Raw genomic sequence first — 16682 nt, 5'->3', positions numbered from 1 at the left:
GTCCATAAACCACTAAGTTTATGGACCCTGACACTCTACCCACAGTCTTCCCAAACATAAAACACATTTCTTAGTCTTATCTGCTTCAACACACAGTCGTAACTGAAACATGTTTGCCTGCCCCAATACACTGAGTGTAGTGTGGTCTCCTGGAAGATAAGCCACAGAGAATGTAGGGATTTTCAGTTCTAAACCACTATGTGATAATAGTGAAACAGTGACCAATAATGTCCTGCATGCTTTAGTTCTAAATTACCATACACATTTTGCCAGTGGTGATTCCAAATTTGCTGTCAGATTACTGAACTAAGTCTTGCAGAAAAGGAAGACTGGAAATTGATTTGGAGAAAATGGCCTGCCATGTGCTCCTTGTACAGCTGGGGCTGGCAGCCCCATTCACCTTCTCTGCCAGGGCAGTTTGTGGTTGGACAGAGCAGAGACCAAGGAGAGTCTGTGTGTTTCCATTCTGCCTATCAGCCAGTAGATAAGCTGACCATGGCCAAGGGCAGGGTTCCTTTTAAGGCCAGTTAAAGCATTTGGATTTCTCTTGCTTTGATCTGTAAACAATGTATGTACTTATCTGTAAATAAGGTCATTGCATACTGTAATTCTTAGCATGTAATTAGAGCTGGACCCTCACATCATGCAACAAAGAATACCAGAGCCTGAGTCACTGAGAGCAGATACCCAGGGTCCTGTGGCTCCTGCCACATCCAGGAGCTTTCCATAGCTTCTCACATATCCTAATTTCCCTTGAACTTTTCACAATGCAACATGCACACCAGGATTGGGCTGTATAGAAGAGGCAGAATTTTTCTGCGGCTATGCTTCTAAGCCCACAAAACATCCACTTGTAATAGCTATCAGGATCCACAGAGTGGAGCAGGCTTAGTAAAAATCAGTAATTCTTCTGTCTTACCTCTTCTGTAGTGCTGGAGTATTGAAGAGTGGTTGTTGGAATCCAGGCTTTCTCTGTTACTGCAGATTTCAAGTCAAAGTAGAGGTTTTCAATGGGATTTTTACTGAAGTGTTCAGTCACATTTCTGATGAACATCTCTGTGCTACTCTTCAACACATTTTCAGGCCTAGAAGTAACAGCATTTGGAGAGGGCGATGTAGTTCTAATACTCCACACAGAAGTGTCTGCATCTTGGAGATCTAAGACAAACAAGGGAAAACTATTAAATTCAGCTCTACATTTTTATAAACAATACATTAGATTCAATAAACATGGCTGGTATAACTTCCAAGTAGTTTAAGTGCACCTGTCAGTTCTATAGGTTTTTTGTTTTCAGTGCAAATGTGATTTTGCATCAATACCAAAGCCTGCAAAACACAAACAGAAGAAAAAAAAAAAATTCAAGTCCCTGAACACATACCCTTCATTTTACATATAGTCTGTCAGTAATTCTGAAGGGAAGAGAAAGGTTATACTTTGTCATTAAGGCACAGTGTTTTTAATTTGCAACTTTTCCACTGCTTGTATCTATCAAATGGCGCACAGTATCAGCTTTATATTGTCAACCCTCTCCTCTCCCTTCTAAGTGCATGGGCTAAATTCTCATCTGCCTTTTGTTGGTATAAGTTTAAAACATGGCTTTGTTCAGTATAATTTTCAAAGATGATTTTTTCAAGATAATATTTTTCTCAACAAATCTGTTCAAGGTAAGTTCCTTCTGCCCACATGAACATTTCTCTTGCTTTCTAAAATCAGTCCTATGCAGACCCCATTCTAGTCCCTGACTGCTGCCTTCCCAAGGCTCACCTAATGATCTATCACTTAACTGAAGTATCTGTAAATGTGACAGTGGAATCGCTTTTTTAGTCACGTATCCTTCAGAGAAAGCCAAAGTTGCAATTAGAGCTCAGGAAAGATTTTACTACACATTTTTCCTCCACATTTTCATGGCTCTTCCTCCCCATTGGTATGTATTTAATATCCTTTCTTTGTGGCAGTGAGGCCAGGGTTCAAGCTGTGGTGGCCTCTACATCTGGGAGCATCACATTTCAGCTAAACTATTGGAATTACTCACTGGCCCCTTCTCACAAAAAGCTGCCCTGCCATTGCTGTAATACTAGTGTGTATTGGCTCGGTGCCCAAGACACTTTGCCTGTCCTTGAACTGGGGTCTCCAGCATGACAGAACCTTGTTTTGCTGCTCAGCCACTGGGCTGGTTGCCATTTATAACAATTTTAGCTCACAAATCCTTTAAAAACAAAGTAGTGACTGGGTTAAATTGCAGCAGAAGCTTTCAAATGCAATTACTTGATGTGCGATTATGATGTCTTAGCTGGGCAATGTGTGATTACCTCTTACCCAAAGGAGCAGTGGGTGAGCTTCCACAAAATTAACATTATCAGGTTTCTTTGTGTATGTGTAAATATACGTGTTAACATATTAATGTAAAGAAATTTGCAGCACTCTGATTTGCACAGAAAAGTCTGATTGTAAACCCTAGTAGGAGACATTTCCATCCAAGTGTTTATTGTGCTTGATAACACAATGTGTTCACCTGGTACATGGTTCTGGAACTTTTTGAAAACTAGTGGTTTACTGGGTTTGTATCCTGAGAAGATGTTTTCCTTCCTTTTATCTAACTGTGCTTCTCTGGAAATAAAACAGAAAATTTTGAAGTCTCCATTAAATTACAAAAAATGTTGATCAAATATTTTTCCAAATCAAGGCAGTGAAAACAATACTACAGATCTAATTCTTCTCTCTTACACCTGTAATTTTGCATCAATACCAATACTTGGGCAAAGGTTTCATCAAAACCTCAGGTCTTGTCCAACCCTGCATGATCATCTTCATGCTGCTGCCTTTGCAGAACCCCTTGTAGAGAGCCTGCGGTGCAGAGTCTACTGTGGTCCCATGGCACATACCTTCATGGTTCCCACCAGAAGGACAGGAACCTTGTGCTCAAGCTGTCATCAGCTGCTGAAACAAACCCATTAGCTGACACAAGTCCAGACTTAGTCTAGATTCCATGTCAATCTTTGTTCCTGGAGATCTCCTATTAGTTGGGCATCTCTGAAAGTCTATGGTAGGCAACTAGAAATGCTAGCCTTAAGGACTTGGAAAGAGCTTTATGCCTCTCAGATATCTCTCTGATGAGTTCAGCATAAAGTAGAATTTACTAATAGAAAGACAGCAAAAAAAAAAAGGGTATATCTGCAGTCAGCAATTGCTTAGGAAAAAAGGCCATACAGTTGGGTTCCTAAATATACGTTTACACACCCAATGTGAAAACACAGAGACACAAAAAAAATCTTAGCCTGATTTACAGAAAAATAGCAGTGATTCCAGCAGGAAGGCGTTTGCATTCCAGTGCAATTGTGCTTTAGGAAAGCTGCTCTTCCATAAAAAGGAAGCTGGTGCTGCCAGTGACATTTATGGAACTCAGAAGCCAGGGAATAACTGGCATTCTTAGTGCAGAAGCTGAGGAGAGAGCTTGACAATCCTGGAAGCAGAACACTCGGTCCTCAGAAAAGTTCCACCATCCCACAGAGGTGCCATGAACAAGCATTTGGTCACTGGATGACCCAACATGTCTTGTTAAGTTTCAGGCTATTCTGGGTTTCCAGCTAAAGGATCTTTCCAAGAAAATACTGATTACAGTCTGTTACCTGTAACCTATGGATAGAAGTGACTTGTGTATAGCACTATGCCATACTAGAACTTCAGATATATATGCCAGTATTTTCTATATATCCTACAGTGGACTGAGTAATGGGGTTCATATCTGTTACCCACTTTAAGAAAGTCAGAATCCATGTTTCTATTCTAAGTAAAACCACTATTGTGATCCTAGCATAAGGACCCTCATAGCCCTTCTTCAGTAGCAGGCACTTAAAAAAGAAAACTGCATATTATAGGGCCCATATAGCAGATTTCTACACAACTTGAGTTCCAAATTTTTTAACCAGAAAAAACTCACCTCCTCTCTGGACATTAGTGAAGTACACAGAAATCTCAACAGTGGTACTTTTAAGATGTGTGTATCATTGTTCCAGCATCCTCTTTGGAAATCAGTCATAAAACTGTTCTTGGGAACAGAACAGCAGCACTGACACTGATTTTTATCACTAGTGGCTGCATGATATACAGCGTGTGAACATAATATTGTAATAATCAGTAGCACATCCAGGAGAAATGATGATGGTCTGACTAAGTGCATATTTCATCCATGGGGTGGTGTACTGCAAACCATATCCATCCGCACAGCAGCAGGCTGCTTACAAGGAAGGGACTTCCATATGTTGTATGTATGAATAGCAAAAGTGGTTAATTGTCAAGAACTGAGAACATACAGTGGTGCTTTCAGCCTTAGCTGAGCTGGCACAGTGCAGCTTTCTGAAACAGCTCACATTGTACTGATCTGCCTACTCTTTTAGAGCAGTTTCAGAAAACTAAGGCTGAATTGCTAGTGAAACATAATTGAATCAGATAGTAGTGTATAAGATACAAAATACTCCATAAGACTGCATCTAAATCACTGCAAGACTTGTAACAAGAAGGGTTTGCTTTAAGATCTCTTTTTGTGCAGGACAAAATGAATTATCTTTTTAGTTAACTACTTGTAAATAAAAAAGACCCCATAATTCGTATTTCTGTTGTATGTAGGAGTATTGATAGAAGAACAAAATCCACTAAATGTCCTTTCCTTCCCATTCAATGTGACTTTTAAAACCTGCAAAATCTGTGCTGCTTGGAAAATTTTACCTGCTTTATTTGAATGTTGTAGAAGTTAGTACCTCATTTGTATCTTATGTCAGAGAGGTCTAATGTCTCCAAATTTCAGTCTAACCTGTGCTGCTCTTTTACTTGCTTGTTTTTGGAATTCTGAAGTAGCCAGTGAAAGGTTCTTTCAGCATCAGAGGTAGCAGAACATCCATATAGCTATGATGATAACACCATTGCTGTACCAGCCCTATTTCTGACACTATGGGTAGTTCCAGCTCACCCTGAAGTGGATTTTTGGTGACTGGATGGGCATCTAGACTCCATTAACTCCATGGATTACACATCTACTGAAGAGAGCTCAGATACTCAGGAATTACACAGACACCTAGGTCTTGGTTCAGTTGCCTAAACCTAGTGGATCTGAACTGCTTTAGGGCTTCTGAGGCATCTGCCCAGGCCTCTCATAATATTTATGGGAGACCTATGTCTTTCTGGGCTGGCAGGCAGAGATCAGGTGGAATGTCGTGGAGCATCTCAAATGACAAAAAGCACCTTGTTGAGATAAGTGAAATAATCCCTTCCTTCAGACACCTACATTTAGACACCTAAATGTAAAACTCACTAAAGACACCTAAAGTTCAAACTCACTCCAGCTTCTACATGGAGGTCCATACAAAATAAAGGGAGAGCATGTAATAATGAAAAATACTGGTATAGTTGTTTGGAATTGATGTCTTTGTTAGCACTAGCAGAAGATAAAATCATCAAGCAGGGCATGCATGATTGCTCTGGGAAGCTGTGCTTATTGTTCCATTTTTTCCCTATGAAAGTAGCTGAGCTGGTTTTGTTCTATATTCTTTGTGCTGCAGCTTATTGAGACTTTGAAAATTTACAAAATCCAAAGACCTAAGCTACACTGCAGATCTCTCCCTTTCTTTTTAGAAAATTTAAACCCACATTTATCTTTGAGCTTCTATCAGTATGCTATTGGATTGTGTGCAAGGTCTTGTAATTATGTCCAAGGATCTGGCATTGATGCCTCTTTTTGTCCAGGTGGTGATCAGCAAAACTGGTCAGCCATGTATTTCTTGGACCAAAGAAAGAAGATCCAAGTTAATTTTGATATTTCATGGCTTCACATAGATGTTAGCAACCCCTTATACTTACAAAATTGTATAAGATAACTTGGAGAGATTAAAATGAATTTCAGTGAATGTATTTTAGGAAAAATATTTTGGATCAACTTAATGGTGGAATAAAAATATTGTTTATCACTGTTCTAATTTATCCTGAAGAAATTTGTAAAAGTTACACAAAAAATTACAACCAGTAGCAAACTTATGGATGGATTATTGCAGTATCTACAAACACTAAAGGTGTGGAAAGCTTAAAGCCTGAAGATATTTCATTTACATTATTTCAAAAATAGGTAAGAGTTGCTGCCTTTTCTCTGGTTCTGGCACCTTTCTTTGGTGCTTTTCCACCTTCCCAAGAGTCCCAAGAAGATGCATGTGTCTTCCCTTCCCATGTTCTGCAGTTGCTACTGCTGCTCCAATGGTTTAGAGCATGCTTGGAGTGTGCACTGCTCTGGTCTCTTCTGTACTCCATCTCAGCCATGGAAGGATCAGCCGTGGGATGTGAACTTAATTAGCTGAAGTTCTGATTATGAAGCAGCTAAATTGAAAAGGGGATAAGGGGGAGAGAGAAGCTCATGTGAAAGAAATTACCCTGGACAAGAACCAAGAGTAGAAAAGAAACAGCATGAATGTCAGATGGCACATCAGACTTCAGCTCATACCTGGTATCTGATATTTTGTCTATTTCATTCTGGAAACAAATAGAAAGATGTTGCAGTTGTTATTTGAATTCCTTGTCCAACATGTTTTATATCTTTGTAGATCTCACTATGGTTCTTCAGTACTTGGCACACAACTGTAAGTGAATCTTCCACAAAACCAGCTACTCTTTTTGAATGCCTTAATATACCCAGCTTTAGGGTTGTCCCTACAATGTATGATGTGATAGAAGAAAAATGCAATGAAGAGCATCATATTACAGAACAGTTCATGCCACCTGCTTCATCTGGACAGCAATCCTGTGTCCTACAGCCTGTGTGACAGTCTCTAGAGCTCAGTGCATAACTGCAGCATACAGCTTGGCCTTGTGTCTCCTCATTTGAAGTAATTCTCTCCTTAGTCAATAATTTTTGGTCAGCAGTGGTTTTGAGGTTTTGCTGGTAATATCCAAGGTGACACATAGCATTGCATCTGTTCTTAACTGGATATTTTATTGAAATTAACCTACCCAGAACAAAAGAAGCTTGCAAGAATTGCTTATGCAGCTCAGGGGTGACATCAGTGTTAGCATGTCAGCATTAATGGTGGACATTTGTTCCACAAGTGTTATTTACATGCAACAGTCTTTGTTCTTTTCAGTCGTTCTGCCTTCTACCTCTTCACCTGCTCCATCTGTTCCTCTTGCCTGTTTCCATTCCTATTCCTTCTCCTGGTTTCTGAGCTTAGAGAAGTTCTGAATCCAACAGTGGGCTGGTGAAAAGAAGGCTTTAGCATTACAGAGATTTTTTCTCTCTCTGCCCAGAATGGCCTCATGAATTTGGTGGGAAATGAAGTCTCACTTTCTCAAGGGATACTGATACCTTATGACCATTCTTCATGTTAGCTGTTTCAGCTGGAGGCCAATTCAAACATGAGTTTGTGTGAGAAGCACAGGCATGTGTTTGCTGCTAGATTTGGAATTACCTCTGAGTGAGCAGAGATGGGTTGCATTCCCAAATTGATCTTGGTTTCCTGAATGAAACAGTCATTTAGTCATTTAGGTCAGGACAGTTACAAAACATGTAAATCCAAACACATCTCAGATGGCTGATTTGAAATCCAAATCCAAGCTCAGACCTTCCCCAGGCTCAGAAAAATCATGTTTGATATTTGAGTAAGGTCCAGAATAAAAGGTAGTTGCAGATATAGGGTTTGGAGCTTGTACTCTATCTGGGCTGATGTTTGTGATGCAATTCAGTGAGTTAGTCTTATGCTAAAATGTAACTATTTTTATGAGTACTATGAAAACAGAGGGTAAATTATAGCAAAATGTGGTCTTAGTCAGGAGCAGAAAAACTCACAACCATTTCAGCTCCAAAGATTTTCCTCAATTTTTACTATCTTTGCTAAATATAGACCAAATATGCTATTTTAGGCTGATCCACTTCTGGTTGTACTGAATGCCTTCAGTAGAAGATAGATGTTCTTGGATGATTAATTTTACACATTCAGCATTGAAAATTTTGACATGTGTACGGATGCCATGACCAGAATTGGGGGCATTAAATATTGTTCCCACAGTACTTACTACTATTTGAAAAATTAATCTCTTTGTACTACTTCCACTTTATGAGCTTCTAGATTCCTAAAATTCTTAGTTAGGTATTGAGGATTATAATGTTTTGTTGATTTTTCAGCAGAGCTTCCCAGAGCTGTCAAAAAGGAAGTAACACTCTTAGAAAGGATTTACAGGCCTGTCTATGGAGAGAATTTCAGGAAAATCAAGGTACATTCATTTAAGAACTGAGCACAGTAAATAAATGAGAAGGTGCTTTAATATCCCATGACAATTGTCTTAGTGTTTATTGGTCTTGCTTCTCTGACAATGATTAAGGAAAGTGTGTAAGGTTACTTTGTTAGGCCACACTCCATCCAGCTATCTAAAGGAAATAACACTACCTCTGTACCTCATCTGAACTGTTCATAGTGTCTTTGAATATGCAAGCCATATGCACCCCACAGGACTTCAAGCAATTTTGCGTTTTAATCTCTAACCTATATGGGAGGGCTGGGATGGCATCATGGCCACTTTTCCATACCCTGATTCTGCAAGCTGTCCTTTCATACCTCCACTCAGGTGAGGAGTCCTGGTTCTATGAATAGAGTTCTGCAAGTGCAAATTTTCTGAAAAAAATGGTACCCTGCCTTACAATAACTAGGAGTTTAGAAAGAATGAGGATTTCATTAAAAAATTCTGAAAACTTGGCCATATGCAACAGTTAAAACTGTTTTTTAACCCTGTAAAGACAAGAATTAACAGTAAAAAGATGTCTGTAGGTTGTTCTTATTTACTATGAACTGTGCATAAGAACAATATTAACAGGATTGCCAGGAAGGATTGACAATGGGACATTGAAGAAAGCATTATCAAGTAGTATTCAAACCACTGTAACCTTCCATTTTGCCATGGATATGGAAACCCACAACTACACAGATATACTGCTACTTGTCTGTAGGTGTGTGCACAGACCTTTGCATTTCAAGGTAGTATTCCAAGAATTTCTGAGACTTTTGATTCAGTTCATTATTCTCAGGATTTTGAGTGTTGCCATGTATATGGCATTTAAGAGCAAAGTTACACTGAGTAAACACATAAATGTGTAAGCCATGACTGTTCTAATCATGCAATAATAGGAGAAATATATGTCCATGTGTTTGATTTTCAGATGTCTTCTTGCTCTTGACAGATTGAGTCTGCATTTGTATGATAAAATGAATGGGGAGAAGAGCTTCTTTGCATCCACATTTTTGAAAAGAACTAAGAATCAATACTCATAGTTTAGAAATGGAAAAAGGAAATGACACAATAATATTGAGCTGAGATGACATATAAGCACATTGATCCAAAGACTGGGAGTAGACAAAAGGAGAGACATTCTGAAAACATAAAGTGAGTTAAAAACTCCACCAGTTGTGAGAAAGACAGCACTCATCTCTGCTGTTCTTTAATAGTTCTCAGAATGCTTTTCAACTGTGAAAAGCTTTCTTCTATATGAATAAAATATCATAATTTTTCACATTTGAGTTAGCATAACAGGGACATTTTTGTTACCAAAATTCCCAGGATATTTTCTTGAAGGAATAACTCACCTTGCTTTGAGCACAGATTTACATAAACAGGTTTTCCCGTCTCACTGGCTTTTAGCTGCATCCATGTATGAAGGTATTTTTTACTCCGCTTGGCCATTACCTTCTGACCTTGTTTTGTGAGGAAAAGAGAGCTGTTGGCCACCTTCAGGAGCCCATCCTCGTGGCAATTCCACCTCACTGCCTGGGGACAATCAACGAGGATGCTGCGAGATGACAGAGCAGAGCGTGTAGAGATGCTCAGGCACTGGGCAGATTTCACGTGGAGGAGCCTGTCATCTGCCATCCACTGCCACTTCTGGTTCAGATTGGTCATATTGCACTTTTCCATAAAGACTCCTTTATTTTCTGAAAGACACTGCTGTTTCTGGACATGGATAATCAGAAATCCTTCTGGAAAAGGAAAATTCCAGAAAAATATGATAGATTACACATTTACTTGACAAAAAGCAAATTCTCAGTGATTTAAAATACATCAGCAAATAAATCTCTCTTCCCACTTTCTGTGTGTTGAACTTTTCATGAAACTTTCCATAAGTTGAACCTATTTAAAAAAACTCCTCTGAACACAACACCCACGTGATGTATGTGCTGGTAATGTAAATAATGAAAATGCAAAACCTCAAGCTATTGTGGCAAGGTTATCTTGACCTTCATTATATATAAAAATAAGAAAAAAAATTAAACTGGATATAAAAGAAATCCAAGAACTATTAACTTCAAACACAAGTTCCTCATTTCCCCTGCTGGAAAGCACACAGAGACCTACATGAGTTCTCAGTCTCCATTTCAGTCCTACAACACAGACTTTTATAAATAAAATTTACTGCCTGAAAAATGTTTTAGTAAAATTCATAATGCTTCTGAGGGAAACATATAGCAGGATATTCACAAATTGATGTGTCTCTCAGTGTCTGTGTTACAGGAATGGAGGTTCTTTACTAATAGGAAGTACATCTGTTTCACTGGATTTATTCCAATGTCTCTAGCTGTTAGCTTTGTGACCATTCCAATTCATGTAAGATTAGCTCTCTGTGTCACCACGCTTAAAGAACAACACCAACTACTCATATGAAGAAATTTACAGTGCATTATTCAAAACCACAGAAAGTTATCAATGCAAAATGCATACTCATTACAGAACACAGAACTGGTTATTTCAAATGCAGCCTCCCTGCCATATCATGTTTAGGTTCTTTGTTTTTAATCTCAGTTACCCGAACACTTCCAGCCCCATTAGTTACAAAGTGCTAAAGCAAATGTGTATTTATTTCCCTCAACTGATGTTGTCATTCCCCTATTTTTACAAACCTGTACATTTTCTAAGTAAGCACTACAGAAAGTTCTTGTCTCTGAAGTTTCATAAAGTATGAGTAAAAGTTAGGAATCTCTCCTCTGACACACTTGTCCCAAAAACTCAAGTCCTGGATTGTCTATCAGGAGATCTTCTTAAAAAAAGAAGATGTATCTCCAACATAGAAGAAGACAGTTTATTTTCTTTTGGAAAGGAATCTAAACAGAATGGGCTATGTTGGCCCTGCCCCTCATTCCTCTGGTATGAAGCCCAGAGAAGAGGTGACTCAGTTTTTGTAAGTCACCGGCTGTGCGGGAGGGCTCTGCCCAGCAGCAGAAAGAGCAATTTGGCAGAGGGGAAGTGGGGAGAGACACTTACCTGAGAGTGTCAAGGCAAGACAGGTAGAAACCAGGACGTGAAATAAAGAATCCATTTTCCCTCTAGCAACTCCCCATGCTTCTCTTAAAAAAACCCACCTCAGATAAGTGAAGCGAAGGCTAGGAAGGAAGTGTGCCTTCATGGGGGAAAAAGTCAGTGACGAGCACTTCCTTCTATTCAATTGTTTTGGGGGGTTTTACAGCACTTTGTCCTTTAATATGATTCTTCAGTTTACTGGTTGGTTCATTTTGGAAAAATACAAACAAAAGATAAGTTTTCAAACACTTGGGAAATTAAAAGAGATTTTATTGAATCTATTTAGACTAAAAGAAAGGCGATCATACTTTTGTGTAATTTGTTGCCTGTGAACTATTACAATTCTACAGGTCATCTGGATGGTGCTGACTAAGTCTATTCTATATCACCCAAGGAAAAACACGTCTTCTTTGTAACTTTACACAATCAAGCAAAATCTCAATACATTTCTAACTCCACAAGTTCCAAAAGCCAAGTGGAGGGTGGGGAGGAAGGGGAAGAGGAGGAGGCAAAGCTCTGGCATCTGTACCAGGTCTTACAGAAACTCCCCCTGAGGAATCAAGTGATGCTGGGTTTGCCTTCCCATCAGGTAGTGCAACTTTCTCCATGTCAGTTGGGGATTGCCTGTGTCCTCTGGATTCGTTCCCAAGTGGTCTGAAGCCATGGTGGAGGCTGACCAAATTGTGCTGGGCTCAGCCTATTTATGGGGGTACAAGAGTGTGTGTGCATTAACTACTCTAGGCAAGAACAGAGACTTCAGTTAATATTTTATATTAAGGGTAATTTATTAGCAGTATGAAGCAAAATCAACATCACTGCATTAAAAACTCATTATACCCTGTAAACAGACCTCCCAGTGCTGTAAGCCATAATGCCAACTTTGCATATCTCTTAAAAACAAACTTTTACTGAACAATAAAGGAAACAGTCATAGCAGCATTTTCTTTCTTGTATAACCTGTCATGGAAGAGTCCGTATCACTAAAGGCATCCATCTCTTACTGAAAGAAATAGAGCAGATAACCAACATATGCAAAAATTTCTGTATTAATAAAAGACAGACAAATATTTAAAATCCTTACCATTTAATATATGCTACAAAGTTTCTTTCAAAAGTAGAATGACTTTCACAATTTACAAATACACTGGATTCAGGTCTGTAGCAGAAGCATATTCTAAGACAATCAACAGTACAGGGTAAATACATACACACTGAATAACAGACATTATGCTCTGCAACTGCTCTGTAAGACCTACAGTAAATACACATTTAATAGTTAATATTATGAAGAACATTTATTTCCATATAAAATATTAACTGCTCTTGAATATTTTCAAAAACAAGATTTTTCATTTTTTTATTATCTCCTTTTTTTTTTAATCCATAGTTGAACACTTGCAATTTTAGCAGCAAGAATATTATGTGGCCAAGAAACAAGCTCACCACATAATCAGTAATAGCACTTTACAGTACAGTTGACAGTCCATTCACAAGACAGTTTGCAAACGTCAAAGCTTTTATACACTTGTTAAACATTTCTTCTGTAGAAGTCCCAATGTCCATCTGACTGCAGCAGTAGCACATACATACATTCCATATGGCAGATATCAGCATTACAGAATTAAACCCACCTTTAAATACATACACAAAATCCATGTGTAGTTTCAGTACAGTACCTTCTTTATAAATCATTTTTGGGAAGCTCACAATACATTCATATATAGTAAGGGTCCAGCAATCTCTGTACTTTTGCCAAACCATCCACAATCCTTTGAGAAGTTGGCCTCAAAGCCGTCTTTTCCCACTGCAGTAAACTCCTTGAAGAAGCTGCTGGTAGGTAATGAAACAAATTACCTCAAGTGACTGACATTCGGTTTATACCCTCCTCAGCTTCACTGGACAGCTTCTGCAGAAAGTCTGCTTTCATACAGACTCAGTGCATGGTGCACAAATTCATACTGCTCGCTGGTCTGAACCATTCCACCCCTGGAAAGGAAACACATTTCACTAAAATCTTATTTCTTAGGACTGCAATACCCTCCAGCTCCTGCCAGCCCCATGACCACCAGATGACACCAGCCCTTTTCTCAGTTTTTGACTTAAAGAGTTTGCTTGAGTGAGAGATTTTGTCAGAGCAGAAATACTTTCTTCACAACTTATGCCATCCAGCACATGCACAACATGAAGAATTCCCAGTTCCATCAGAGTAAGAATTAGAGAAGGAAACATCTGGCATCTACACTGTTAAAACCTACATTTCAAATTCAGTATATTCAAAGAGAATTTTACTCCATCACTTGGGCAAGGAAGGCCAGATACATAGATGCAGCATTACCATTCATGGAGCAAGGAAGTAGACAGAATCTGGCCTTTCATTTTTGTCCTTTACTAAAACTGTAACCTTCTGTGACCTGCAGATGGCCTGTGCAGAGAACAGCTCTTCCTGTCCTCTCTCTAACGCCTACAATGCATCCTGTCCAACAGCCACCACCTACAAAATTTTACAGTGGTGAATCATTTCACCACCAACAATGCAAAAGAGTTTAACCTAACCATAAAAAGAACTAGTTGCAGCTGGCTTGGATTATATCCCTACATTTTATACATTCACCTGGCATCAATTTTTCAGGTCTAAGTATGAGGATCGAGTCCTCCCACATCTCCAGTGTTGGTTGCAGTGTGGTAGAAAGGGATTGTCCTACAGGAGGTAGGTGTGATAGGAGTGTTATCATTTAGCTCTGAAATTAAACTGAGCCTCTTTCTGTCAATACTGGGGTACTCGAGGTCTCCCTTCTCACGGAGCAAGATCTCAAATTTACTTAATTCCACTTCTATTATCTCATCTGCCAGGATATTCAAAACTATCTACTCTGCTTCTAGAAACAAGCCCCTGGCTCATCCTCAGTGTACCCTGGAGCAGCTAGTTATCTTTGGGATGATGAAAGACTAAATGGCCTTAGTGAGAACGAAGACATTATGATAAATGTCACATCTGGCTTCAGTTAGATCTTCATTGAAACCTTTAAATTTGCAAGATATTTGAATCCAGAGCACTGTCTGATACCTTGAAGGAGCAGGTCTGAAAATCTCATGAGATCCCTAACAACAAATATACTACTGATATACCAAGCTATTTGAAAAATGGTAAAACTTCCTCAATAAGTATTTTCCTTCAGTATTAGAAATGCATATTTACCATCACAAGGTCCTTTTATTTTCTTCAGAGCTACTACATTGCTAAATAGCTATGGCAGGAAAATCATGATTGAAATAATACCTACTTCTTTAAGCAAGTGACCAGTGGTCTGTGTTCCTCCAATGAGCTCAGGCAAATATAGAACACCTTTTAGTAAGCTACATGGCTATTACGATATGCTATTCCTAGGAACAAAATCACAGGCCCTTAAATGGTCCCATCCAGCCCAAAATGCAGCACTCATAGCTTTGCCAACAAAGACATCCACAGATTCATAATCCTTGGAAGCCTTTTGCCTTCAGCTGCTTTCCTCTGTGCTTGTCCCCCGCCTGGAGATGCAGCAAGATACTAAAGGTGATGGGAGGGCTTTGCTCTGTGCTACCTAGTCTCCTTCCTTCCTCCTTGCTGCTACGTTCTGGTCTGCCCACGCAACCCCTTCCCAAACAGCTTCCCTCCCTGCCTTCCTCATCAATGTTCTTCCAAGGTATTCTCTAAGGGAGTGCACTTCCCAGGTTAGATCCGCTCTGTGGAAGGAGTGGAGGAAGGGAACGTATCCAGGGAGAAGGACTTAGTGGAAAGGGCCAGTTAAAACAATTTTGCCTGCACTAGGCTGTGTGATGGTGATCCTTGCTCCTTTGTCTTCAGTGCTGAAGCAATATACAAAACCCCAAAAAAGCATGTGTAAGACCGGTGGGGGCTGAGCCCAGCACCACATCCTGCCCTGTGTTAGCAAGAACAATTCAGAGTTTATGATGCTTCTGAACTTCGGCATATATGAGCAAACAGTCCAAATCTCTGCCAGCTTAAAGGCACATGAGTCTTATTCAGAGGTTCAGACAACTTAGCCTTGTCAGTGCCATTATACATGGGATTTATTGAACCACAGTACCACAAAATGGTTTGGGTTGGTAGGGACCTTAAAGACCACATAGTTCCAAACCCCCTGCCATGGGCAGGGGTACCTTCCCCTAAGACTAGGTTGCTCAGAGCCCCATCCAACTTGGCTTTAAACACTTCTGGGGATGGGTAAGTAAAGAATTTCTTCCTAATATCTAATCTGAATTTACTATCTCCAAGTTTAACATCATAATCTCTTGCCCTATCACTACAGACCCTGGTAAAAAGGCTTTCTCTTTCTTTTAAGCCCCTTTTATATTTAAAGACAGGAAGAACATGTTCCTGGATCCCTCTCCAGGCTGAACAGCCCCATCTCTCTCAGACTTTCTTCACTGGAGAGGTGTTCTGTCCCTCTGACCATTTTTATGGCCCTTCTCTGGATCCACTGTAGCAGGCCCAGGCCTTTTTTGTCCTGGGGACCCCAGAGCTGGATACAGCACTGCAGTGAGGTCTCAGCAGAGCAGAGCAGAGGGGCAGAATCCCCTCCCTGGACCTGCTGGCCATGCTACTTTGGATGCAGCCCAAGATACACTTGACTTTCTGGGCTGCAAGTGCACACTGCTGGCTCATACCCAATTTTTTATCTACCAATATCCCAAATCCTTCTTACCTTTGTTCTTATGCAAGGCTCACATTTAATAGCAGGGAATGATCTGTGATCTCAAGACATTGGTTTGTGGGAATGTCTGTGTGGAAGAGTATTTCAGGAGGAAATTTGCTCAAGGAGGGAGGTTTCCTCTCCTGTGTCCCTAGTGTCCAGAAGGGATGTAGCCACAGCTACAGCACCTCTGGGTGTGCAGCCTTTGTCTGTTTGCCAGCTTGCACTGCCAGCTGCTCTGTGAGCTGCTGAGCTCTCTGCTTCTTCGAGACTCTTTGGGTTGGTGCTTGGAAGAAACAGGCCTTGGTATCCTGAGGGCTTAGGGACTGTGAATGTCTTTGCTTGGGTAGCAGTGGGTGCATAAAGGGTCCTTTACCCTCTCCTCTGGCTTGTTGCTAATGCAGCTGTCTGCAGTCTGCTCCAGAATGAATGTGATGCAGGGTTTGGGATTTTTTTTTTTTAACCTGAGGCCATTAGTCAAAACACTTAAACAATGAATTGACGCACACTGGAAACTCTTTTCATCCTGTCTGAGGAGCCAAGAGCAAAGTTATCGGATGTCATTCCAAGAATGTGCCTTTAAGGTTAAGAATGTGCAAAGTTTCTCGATGTCAGAGTAAGTCTTGAAGATGCCTCACATCAAACATTTCCTGTTTCTGTTGCAAAATATAAAAAAT

At 39.9% G+C, this 16682-nt stretch overlaps 2 protein-coding genes across 2 annotated transcripts in view; both read right to left on the bottom strand.

Moving 5' to 3' along the window:
- The window catches only part of PTPRB (protein tyrosine phosphatase receptor type B), a 63828-nt gene extending 52364 nt beyond the window's left edge, over window positions 1-11464 (bottom strand). The window contains exons 1-3 of the mRNA XM_083860370.1: window positions 11279-11464; window positions 9610-9999; window positions 920-1158 (exon numbers count right to left, since the gene is read on the bottom strand). Coding sequence (XP_083716496.1) covers window positions 920-1158; window positions 9610-9999; window positions 11279-11420 — 771 coding nt within the window. The 5' untranslated portion in view covers window positions 11421-11464. The remainder of the gene's footprint in view (window positions 1-919; window positions 1159-9609; window positions 10000-11278) is intronic.
- A 662-nt stretch (window positions 11465-12126) lies between these two features.
- The window catches only part of PTPRR (protein tyrosine phosphatase receptor type R), a 126281-nt gene continuing 121725 nt past the window's right edge, over window positions 12127-16682 (bottom strand). Inside the window, exon 13 of the mRNA XM_083858726.1 lies at window positions 12127-13300. Coding sequence (XP_083714852.1) covers window positions 13207-13300 — 94 coding nt within the window. The 3' untranslated portion in view covers window positions 12127-13206. The remainder of the gene's footprint in view (window positions 13301-16682) is intronic.

This window comes from Zosterops lateralis, assembly GCF_965231275.1.
Source record: "Zosterops lateralis genome assembly, chromosome: 4".
Lineage (NCBI taxonomy): Eukaryota > Metazoa > Chordata > Aves > Passeriformes > Zosteropidae > Zosterops > Zosterops lateralis.
This window is presented reverse-complemented; position numbering and strand designations above follow the sequence as displayed.